The sequence below is a fragment of the Bos indicus x Bos taurus genome, chromosome X (genome assembly GCF_003369695.1).
Source record: "Bos indicus x Bos taurus breed Angus x Brahman F1 hybrid chromosome X, Bos_hybrid_MaternalHap_v2.0, whole genome shotgun sequence".
Lineage (NCBI taxonomy): Eukaryota > Metazoa > Chordata > Mammalia > Artiodactyla > Bovidae > Bos > Bos indicus x Bos taurus.
In genome coordinates this window covers 90,798,577-90,809,715 of record NC_040105.1, presented here as the reverse complement: position 1 = coordinate 90,809,715, position 11,139 = coordinate 90,798,577, and the positions used below count along the sequence as shown (strand labels likewise).

General features: G+C 40.8%; 1 protein-coding gene across 1 annotated transcript; it reads right to left on the bottom strand.

The window, feature by feature from the left end:
• Window positions 1-3,340: 3,340 nt before the first annotated feature.
• LOC113886760 (histone H2B 1/2-like) lies at window positions 3,341-4,134 on the bottom strand. Its single transcript, XM_027533203.1, has one exon. It carries the CDS (start codon window positions 4,051-4,053, stop codon window positions 3,562-3,564), a length of 492 nt encoding a protein of 163 aa, XP_027389004.1. The 5' UTR covers window positions 4,054-4,134; the 3' UTR covers window positions 3,341-3,561.
• Between the last annotated feature and the right edge of the window lie 7,005 nt (window positions 4,135-11,139).

The window sequence follows — 11,139 nt, the reverse complement described above, 5'->3', positions numbered from 1 at the left end:
CGTGGACACAGAGACTCTCACATAGGAAGGAAACTGAACAAATGTAGGGGTCTCTTTGCCACTTTGACAAGAAAAGGTGAGAAGACTGGAACAGATGCTTCCTTCATACCACTCTGAAGGAACCAAATCAGCTGTCATCTTGATTTGGACTTCTCACCTGCAGAAATGTGAGACCTTAATTATGTGCAGTTCAAGTAAACCAATCTCAGGCATTTTGTACATTAGCCCAGGTAACTAATATGATATTATTAAATCACCACAATTAGACTCATTCAAGCAATTCAGCAAAGACAGTACAGGCACAGAATGGCACCGGATACCATCCCTGTTACCAAAGCTGAACATCCAGGAAGGGATGTACTCCATGGACGCGGGAAAACTGGCTTGAGCTTCGGACAATGAACATTTTGAACAATGGCTGTGGCTCACACAGGCTGATCCCTGATTGGCTAATTCAGAGCAGAGTGGCCGTCGCACTTCTCTGACTGGACGTCCCACCCTCAGAGGGTAATATCACTAAGGTTGTCATTTTCAAAACTTGAAGAGTAAAGCCTGGACAAGAAAAGAGGCAGTACACCTGAACAAGTTAGAGTAGACCATTCAGTTAGAATAAGATTTTTCCAAGTAGATTAGAATCTGTAATATTTTTTCCCTTACAATGATTTAGTTATTCATTCGCTGTGTTTGAATCCACACTTCAAATGAATTGCATAACACAGGTAATGGAGAAAAGAGTTTCAGTGAGGTATAGTTGACCTATCGATACTATTTTCGATGCATTGATAATTATAATTTGTTGATTAAGCAGTGAAGGTTTTCCCTCATTTCCTCTTCACAGTAAACCACACCATTGGGTGTGGGCACTAGCTGCCCTTCTTTCCAAAAGGGCCCACTAAAGGGTATAATCAGGATCGCTACTCCCCCTTCCACCTTCAACAACAATAACAAAATTCCAATTTTCTTTTCTTCTTTCTAGATTTCTTATGTGTTGTCCTCCCTTACGCTCCCAGTCTTCACTCTCTAGACCAATTATGCTGCATCTGTAACATTTTTCCAAACTGATCCTATTGCATTTCTGTATTTACAAACACAAAACACACAAAGCATGATAGCAGTGTCTTAGTGAACTGGCACAGTACCACAGTTCCTTCCCCATTAATCTCCCGTCTGATTTTCATAGAAAGGCTATTATCCCTTGAGCTCTGGTCACTCAACCACACTTTGAGTCAACAGCTGTGGCTCACAGGCTGCCAGTCCCCCATTGGGGGTACCAGTGGAGACAGATGCTTGAAATGTTTTCTCTGGACTCCCTCTAATGGATATAAAATTGCAGGTCATGAAAGTTTGTGTTTTAAAGATCAAAAGATTCTCTGCTAGAAAATAACTGATTAGATACATCTGTATGAATTTCTAAAACAATTTCAAAACCTAGGGAATTACAAAATTGAAATGTGTGTGAAATTTTTGTTTTGCCATTTCTGTACTATATATCCACCCCCATTCATATATTTAAATGTTTGATTAACAAGGACATAAATAAATAAACTGGGATATGTGGGACAAGTATACTAGAGGTGGTGGATGGGTATATCAGTTTCTTCACTTTACCTACTGCATATCACACATGAAATGCTTCTGAAGAATTCCATAATACACATTGGGAGAAGGAGAATAAAATGGGAAATTAAAATACTAGGAAAATAATTTAGAACTTATAAAAACTCTATCATGAAAGACCTAGAGAAGACGCTATAACTGGGATCAAGGAAAGGTTGGAATTTTGTATTTCCTCCTAGCTTTTCTCTCATTGTTTGGCTGAGAGTGACATCCTTCACAGATTTCCACATCCAAATCCTGTCGTACTGATGAGTTTGTTTTAACTTAAAAATTTTTATGGATGTATTTGTGAGTTACAATATTCTATTTGTTCAGGTTTACAACTTAGTGATTCAATTGTTTTATATATAATACTCTGTTCACATTTATTATAAATAATTGCTGTACTTCTCTGAGCTGTATAGCATATCCTTGTTGCTTATTTTAAAGTTCAACATGAGTAGTATAAAATAAAATGAAATATTAAGTTCTAATGAAAACCATACTAAATTACAAAGGACTGAAATCGCAGAGTGCTTTCTCTCTCTCCAAGGATGTAGTAAGCTTGAAATCAATCTTTTAAAAAAAGGAATAGGAAAATCACCAACTACTTTGAGATTCAGCAATATACCTATAGGGAAAAAAAAGTCAATGCACCAAGAAGAAAACACAATGGACATTAAATTCAGTAAGTATTTTCTTAAGCATTAGCAGTCAAATACTTGAGGTAGAAGAAGGAGTCATCCTATTTCTCTTAATTGCTGAACATCCTCCTCTTTTACTGATGCAAAGAGCTAGAGACATGTCCCACAACAAGAAATGGATGCATCTGTATGTGCTAAGCCTCTTGAGTCATGTCGGACTCTTTGCGACCCCATGGACTGTAGCCCACTAGGGTCCTCTGTTCATGGGGCTTATCCATGCAAGAATACTGGAGTGGGTTTCCATGCCCTCCTCCGGGGAACCTTCTCCACCTAGGGATCAAACCCGGGGCTCCTGTGTCTCCTGCACTGCAGGTAGGTTTTTTTTTTTTTTCACCACTGATGCCAACTGCGAAGCCCCAAGAAATGGATGCCAGCATGCTAGGTCGTTGGAGTCGTTTCTGACTCATTCAGACCCTATGGATTGTAGCCCACCAGGCTCCTCTGTCCGTGGGATTTTCCAGGCAAGAATACTGGAGTGGGTTGCCAGGCCCTCTTCCAGGGGATCTTTCTGACCCAGGGATCGAACCTGCCATTCCTGCAACTCCTGCATTGTAGGCAGATTCTTTACCGCTGAGCCGCCTGGGAAGCACACACTGCTCTTTATTGGTTGCAAATCCAATGGACGGAGGAGCCTGGGCTGCGGTCCATGGGATCCCTAAGAGTTGGACACGACTGAGCGACTTCACTTTCACTTTTCACTTTCATGCACTGGAGAAGGAAACGGCAACCCACTCCAGTGTTCTTGCCTGGAGAATCCCAGGGATGGGGGAGCCTGGTGGGCTGCCGTCTGTGGGGTCGCACAGAGTCGGACACGACTGAAGCGACTTAGCAGCAGTAGCAGCAGCAGCATACCCCATATAAAAATCCCTGGATGATACCTAAATATAGGTGGGAGAATGAAAATGAAAAAGGCCAATGAAACTTTTAGGGATAGAATTTTGACCATAAAGATCCTTAAAATCGCTGACTGAGAAACCACGAATAGAAATAACCATTTAGAAAAGTGACGAGTTGCAATACGTTAAGAAAATAGTACACGGTTTTCCATCGAACAAATGGCACAACCAACTGTTATTGAAGCAAACTTGATGAGGTTTTTAACGTTTTCCTTTGGATGGAAATGTTTTAAAGATGGAAAGTAGGGCATACGTAAAGAACCCAGAGTGGATGGACGTGGCTCTTTATCACTACAGGTCTTTTCCCTTCGAGTGGTTCTGATAAGAGTCTTTGGTTTGCGATGCTGCGGTGGTCATGAGGCAGTTCATCTGCGGGTGTTGTATCTGATGACCGACTTGGTGGCCTCGGACACTGCGTGCTTGCCGATCTCCCCAGGCAAGAGAAGACGCACGGCTCTCTGGATCTCTCCACTCGTGATGGTGCAGTGCTTGCTGGAGTGGGCCAGGCTCCCGGCCTCTTCGGCGATCTGCTCAAACATATGCTTCACGAACGAATGCATGACGTTCATGGCCTCGTGAGAGAGACTCAGGCCTGTGTGCACTTGCTTCAGCACCCTGCGGAAATAGGTGGCGAAGCTTGCAAAGTTGTCCTGATGGCAGCGGCGGCGGTGGCGGCGGCCCTTAGCTGTCTTCCGTTTCGCCTTCTTTGGCTTAGCGTCATAGGGCTCCGGTTCGGAGGGCTCCGATTCTGAGGTCTCTGTTTCAGAGGGCTCCGTTTCAGAGGGCTCTGTTTTGGAGGTTCCGGCTTCGTTGGTGCCAGGGTCTTCCTCAGAGTTGTCAGAGGATGGTTGAGCCATGTCGGAGCCACCAGTCCCCACTACTCAGAGGAAAGGACATGCGGGGGTTGAAGGCAGTTTGCGGAGTTTATAAGCCCTGCTCTCTCTGAAGTCACAAACACTGTCCATATCTGATTGGATAAAATGCAAGACAGGAGGCCTGTTACTATGGCAGCCCATGTCACGTGACACTGGATGCTCCACCCCCAACTCCCACCGCCCCTCCCCCAAGTTTAACCACACAGTCAGTCAAACTCAGTGGTACCTTTAAACTTTGCGTGACTTCCACCAGAAAAATCTTTGAACACTGCCCCATGAAGGAGACAGTCATCTATTCACCTCAGCTGATTTATGTCTACTATTGATGCATGAGAAGTTTCAAAGATGTCACCAAAGCCATCTAAGTTGAAAAATGTAATAATCACTTAGAGCTTCCTGAAAGAGTCTGACTGACCTCCATAACTCAAACTCTTTCAGACATCAGAGTGACTCAGGTCACTTGGTAGACATTTTACTCCAACACAGAATCTTTTCCTTCTGATTGACCTACAGTCCCATGAGCAGAAACTCCTGACTTCCTCAGCAGAGTGCTCCTGAAAATCATAGCAATTAGTTGACCAGCTATTATCTCCAAAACTTATCAAAGCCAATGATCACTATGAAGAGAATGGCAAAATCCCATTTGCCAAATACAGAACACAAACGGAAATAGGAATACTTACTAAGACTATTTAACATTTTGCAAATTTTAAATTGTTTTCTTAAACATTATTTAGGTCCCCCAAATACCACACAATCTGGAATTGATTAATGATTTATAGTGGTTATTTCTCAAAAAATGATCACTCTTATTGCTGAAAAACCACCAGAGTGAGAGAAAAAGAATAAAAAGAGAGAGAGATAAAACAGCTAGGAATAAACGTACCTAAGGTGGTGAAAGACCTGTACTTAGAAAGAATAAGACCCTGATCAAAGAAATTGAAGCTAATACAAACAGAGGGAAAGGCCTACCTTGTTTATGGATTGGAAGAATTGATATTCTTTAAAAAACCATGCTGTCAAAGGCAATCCACATATTCAATGCAATTCCTATGAAAATACCAGGGCATTTTCCACAGAACTAAAACAAACAAATTTAAATTTTGTATGGAAAGATGAAAGACCCTGAAATGCCAAAACAATCTTAAGGAAGAAGGCCAGAACTAGAGGAATCAGGTTCCCTGATTTCAGACTATAACAGAAAACTACAGTAATCCAATCAGTGTAATACTGGCACAAAAATAGACACATGGATCCGTAGAACAGGAGAGCCCAGAAGTAAACCTATGGGCTTGTGGTCAATTCAGTTCAGTTCAGTCTCTCAGTCATGTGTGACCCCATGGACTACAGCATGCCAGGCTTGCCTGTCCATCACCAACTCTCAGAACTTACTCAAACTCATGTCCATCAAGTCGGTGATGCCATCCAACCATTTCATCCTCTGTCGTCCCTTTCTCTCCTGCCTTCAATCTTTCCCAGCACCAGGGTCTTTTCCAAGGAGTCAGTTCTTCACATCATGTCAAAAGTATTGGAGTTTCAGCTTCAGCATCAGTCCTTCCAATGAATATTCAGGACTGATTTCCTTTAGGATTGACTGGTTGGATATCCCTGCAGTCCATGATCAATTAATCTACAATTTAAAAAGGCAAGAATGTACAAATGGAGAGAAAACAGTCTCTTCAATAAGTGGTGCTTGGATAACTGGATAACTACATTCAATAAAGTAAAATTAGAACATTCTCTAGCAGCATATACAAAAATAAACTTAAAATTGACTAAAGACCTAAATATAATACATATATTGTATTTTAAGAATCCATTAGATATTTTAATGAGCTGTGTTTCTTTCACATTTGTAAATTCAGAAATTAAATGAACACATCAGTTATACGAAAAAAAAAAAAAACAACAACACTGAAAATAACCACAATTGCGTTTTGAGGGGATAACTGAGACCTCAAAAGTCTCTGATACACAGGAAATCTAGGATGGAGTTGGGAAAAACAGAGTTTGATGTTGAAGATTGGAAGGAGGAGGAACACTAGTAATTATTCACTTCAGTTGATGATTGAGGAAATAAGAGAGCCCAGTGAGCAATCACCTTGCAATGTTGTGGTTCACTGTAAAAGCGAAATAAGGGAAATGGCTTCATGGCTTAAATAACAATTGCCGGTCTCAACTCACAAATGACGGTGTTGATAGGATAGGCATACTCCATTCAGAAACCTTCTCAACAGTACCACTGTTTATGGATTCACATAAAAAAAGGACTCCGACACAGCATAGAAGTTACATGCAACAGAAAATTCAGGGGAAAAAAAACCCATTTCACACTTCCTAGAATCACAAGTTTCTACCCTAACTCGTTCAGATGATCTAATGTCATTCTTTTTCAGCCCTCATTCTTTTGTTTTTGAAGTGGAAAACCTTCATGATTTGCAACTTAACGTTATAGGGATGGTGAGAGCATTCATCCAGTCAGAGAAGCTAAAAAGTTCATGTTGACTCCATGTCACCCAAGGAGGGACTCAAACTGGTAGCCACAGTCACTGAACCACTCTACAGTGAGGTTTTCCTGACTGAACCAATAACTGTCTTCCTGGGGTGTTCAGGTCTGGTGACAGCAGGCAACAAGTTTGATTATTTATCTACTTTGACAAATAGGGTAACAAGCACGATTATCTACTTTATAGTTGGTCTTATAAAACTAATCAAGGTCATTTATATATAAGTATTAGGAAATGGCCTGGTAGTAAAGAATCCACCACAATGCAGGAGACCTAGGTTTAATCCCTGGGTCTGGAAGATTCCCTGGAGTAGGAAATGGAAACCCCCTCCGGTATTCTTGAGTGGAAAATTCCATGGACAGAGGAGCCTGGTAGGCTACAATCCATGGAGTCACAAAGAGTCGAACGTGACTGAGCGATTAACACTTTCAACTCTTTCTCAAGTATTCTAGAGCTCCTGTACAAAATGCTAGTGATTAGGTCACTAAAACAGCATTCATTTACTGTCTCATACTTGTGGAGGTTCTAAGTCCAAATCAAGGTTTCATCTGAGTTGATCTTATGCAAGGTGTGAAGCCTCTCCTTGGCCTGCAGATAACCGAAATCCCCCTATACCTGTCCACATTTTCTTTCCTATGTGTATGTGTCTTATGTCTGATTTTCCCTTATTATATGGATATAACTCCTTTAGATTAAGACCTACTCTAATGAACATATTTGAACTTGTTTACTTGGTAAATACTCATCTCCAAATATGATCACATACCAATATGAGTGTTTATGGCATAGATACATTAATCTTAGAGGCACAAATTCAACCCATAGGAGATATGTATTTTGAACTAAACATGGGAGTATTTCCTGCCTCTTCCATCTTATTAAGAGAACACTGGTGACCACTTATGAGAAACAAGGTGGCCCCACCACAGTCATTTTCACAATTCGGTGAATGTTTAGTAATTTCATTTTAGTATTTTATTTCTTTTTCTCTCTGTGAGCGGGAAGATAGTGTGTCATTTTCAATTGTTACAAAGGATTCTGTACACCTACCGTTGTAATTATTTCCTATTGGGTAGGATATAAGAGGAGAAGGCAATGGCACCCCACTCCAGTGCTCTTGCCTGGGAAATCTCATGGACGGAGGAGCTGGTAGGCTGCAGTCCATGGGTCGCGAAGAGTCGGACACGACTGAGCGGCTTCACTTTCACTTTTCACTTTCATGCACTGGAGAAGGAAATGGCAACCCGCTCCAGGACTCTTGCCTGGAGAATCCCAGGGACAGAGGAGCCTAGTGGGCTGCCGTCTGTGGGGTGGCACAGAGTCGGACACGCCTGACACGACTTAGCAGCAGCAGTAGCAGGATATAAGAACCTGTAAATACACCACTCTCAGCCAAACATTGACATGAAATTCTGATACTCCATGAAATCCAACTTTTCCTGAGCCCTTCAGGAAAAGGACAGGGCTGTACATGACAGAAAAAACAAAAAGCTTTCTTTAAACTGGCAGAACCTCATGAGATAAAGAAAAAGAATTTGGGTCCTGTGGCAAGGTACTAGAGAGAGCCTCCCTGAGTAGTACAGGTATGAAGTGGACAGTGCCTTTTCAAGAAGGGGCAATGAAGGTCTGTATCTTTTGGTCCAATACAGAAGAACTCTGATGGGCTGTTATACCTCCAGGGCTCTCTTTGGTCACTGCAGTAAATATTTAGGAAACGTGAGTCCAATTATCAAGAACATTATTTAGCATTTTGTGGAAAAGTAGAGAAATCTTAGGAGAGAACTTTTAAAAAAGAATGTGATTCCCAAGGAGACCAGGAAATTCTTCCACCAAAGCAATGGCAAGAAAATATCTCTAGGTGGGACCGTGAGATGATTGTAGACAACCTGAATGTAATTTTGGAAATGAAAAGCTCATTTCAGAGCCATTGCATTTTTGAAAAGAGAACTGTGGGCCCATGGGAAAAAGACATTATTTCACAGAATCATTTCATTTCTATTGTGCTCATTGTTGCTGCTTTCAATATCCCAGTGCTTACCCATATGACATACAAATGTTTTTCCACTCAGTTCTTATACACTGTTATTATGTGAGAATTCCTGTCAGCAAACCTAACCCACTAGCATATTTTTATTGGTCTAGGTGTGTTTCACATTTAGTGAATCCAATAATCAAATACAGGCATTAGGAAACCGGTTTTACAACTGCATCATGTAGTCCATGAAGACAGAAGTGCATGGGTGATTGGCACTTGACACCTAGGAAGGAGGGAGAGAAATGGGGTTCAATGCTGAAGACCAAGAGGGGAAATGAGCATATATAATTGCTCACTTCACAGGGTGATTGAAGAAAACAGGCACCTAAAGAATAATCATGACCTAGTGGTGCTGGCTACTGCAAGCACAAATTAGGACAAGGGTTTTACTACTTAAATAACAAACTATAAGTTTCAACCCTAAGGAAAGAGTTCAAATGTTTTTCCACATAATCTGTATGATAGAATTTATTGTAAAACATAAATGAGAGCTGAAACTTGTTCAGTTCAAAATATTGCAGAAATAACTGCAGTATTCCTCTATACAGAGGCATTGTGAAATTCATCAATCTTTGAGAAGTGAAGATAAGCAGAAGTCATATAGCGTGGTGAGCCTGATGCTTGAGCAGGTATTTTGTCATGCACCTGAGGGAAGTTTGTTTTAAGTAGGAGTAACATGCAAGGTTAGTGTACTTGTGGAAGTAGATCGACTGGCTTATGTAATATATCCGTGTAATATAACTGTCTGAAAACTCGAGTCCTTTACCATATTCTGGTAGGTGACGAGCATTACCCAGAGCCACATAGCTACTGAATTAGAACTGACACCAGGATCCAGGTAATTTCCTGAATCTCACTTCAGTGTCTGATCCATTATTATGCATGGTTTTGCCTTTGAGTGATTCTATCAGAGGATTACAGAAACCATGCTTCTCTTGATGAGCCTGCTTGGTAGGAAATATCACGATATAAAAGAATAACCTCCAATGATCTCAAATCTCCCTGTGGAAAATAATTCAAGTGAAAAACATATAATAAAGTGTTTCCCTTAACCAAACTCCAACATCATGCAAGGGCAGCTTTTTATGCTTTTCCCTCTCCCTGATTTTTTTCCTCAAAACTGCCCAATTTATGGCTCTGTGGATATGCACTTTTCACAATTGAGAAGGCGGATTACAAATAAATATCAGATGCTAGAGGACCCAAAAAGAAGAGGGCCATGAGGTATATGAGAAAACTCTGTGTTCCTAAATCAGAAAAACTAGTTATTCAGGCCAGGTCTGTCTGAGTTCCTTTCACCAAGAAATCTGTACTTACATTCTCCTTGCTGTCTACCTGCGTGTTTCTTTGTCTACATAAATGGCCCTACAAGTGGGAGAGGATGTCTATAATGGTTAGAAATTTCAGTTCACTTTAGTGTGAAAGCTGTGGCATGCAGTGTAAGATTCCACTAAATAGTAGGTGTCCCTCTCCTAGTAGTAAGTAAAGTAAACCAATCCAAAGAAATCACCATAGTATAGTGAACAAAACACTTATTTCTATAGCCTTACCCTGTGTGTGACACCCAAAAATATCTCAAGAAGCTTGACTTTGATTTCAGTGGCTATTAGATTCAGGAATATTGCTCGTCCCTGAGTACTCCTTCCAATAAGAAGTCTTGTCTGTTTCCCCGTCCTCTTGAGCTGATGAAGCCTTTGGTTATTTTGAGCAATGAGTAAAAATGGTGGAAATTGTATTAGGCAACTTACCAGCCTCAGGTTTAAGAAGGAATGTCCTTCTGCCTTGCTGTTTGAGGACATAGAGCTACCATGGAAAGGGTTAGTCTGTCCTGCTAGACCTCCCCACAAGAAAAGAGGCCCCTTTCAGCACCAGGTGTGTGTGTGAAGGTTGCCTGGAACTTTGCAGTGCAGCTTAGGTATCAGGTGCTTATCACTGAGTGGTCTTAGGATGGTTCATATTTTTAACAGATATTTACTTTTAACATTTGGAAATTGTGTTAAAAAATTTAAAATCTTCCCATTATAAATTGTAATATAGCAAGTTATGTTAAACAGGATTTTAAATACTCAGATGTGCTTGAAAAGTGGCTCAAATCAATAGACAGCCGACACACACATAATTCTAAATGATTAATTGACTATACCCATAGTGGAAAAACTGGACTTTCTTTCTCATAAGAAAGGAAGGACCAAAGAAAATTCTAATTTTTGTCCTTAGCTATGGGTGAGGAATAAAATGTTGCTAAAGAATTTGTAACCAAAAGAGTGCCCTGAGGTAGCTTTGGTATTCTCAGTAATACTATCAGCATGGCCCAAGTAATCTCTGTTTGCACATGTATGGCAAATGCCAATCTAATTGTGTCTAGAGGAGCTTAACCCTAATTGAGGCTTCTACAAGTATTCCTACAATTAAAGCCCCGCGGTCGCAAAGAGTCGGACAGGACTCAGCGACTGAACTGAACTGAACTGAAACAAATACAACTTCCCCCTCCAAAATGACAGCATCAGTATAAACAATAAACCAAGA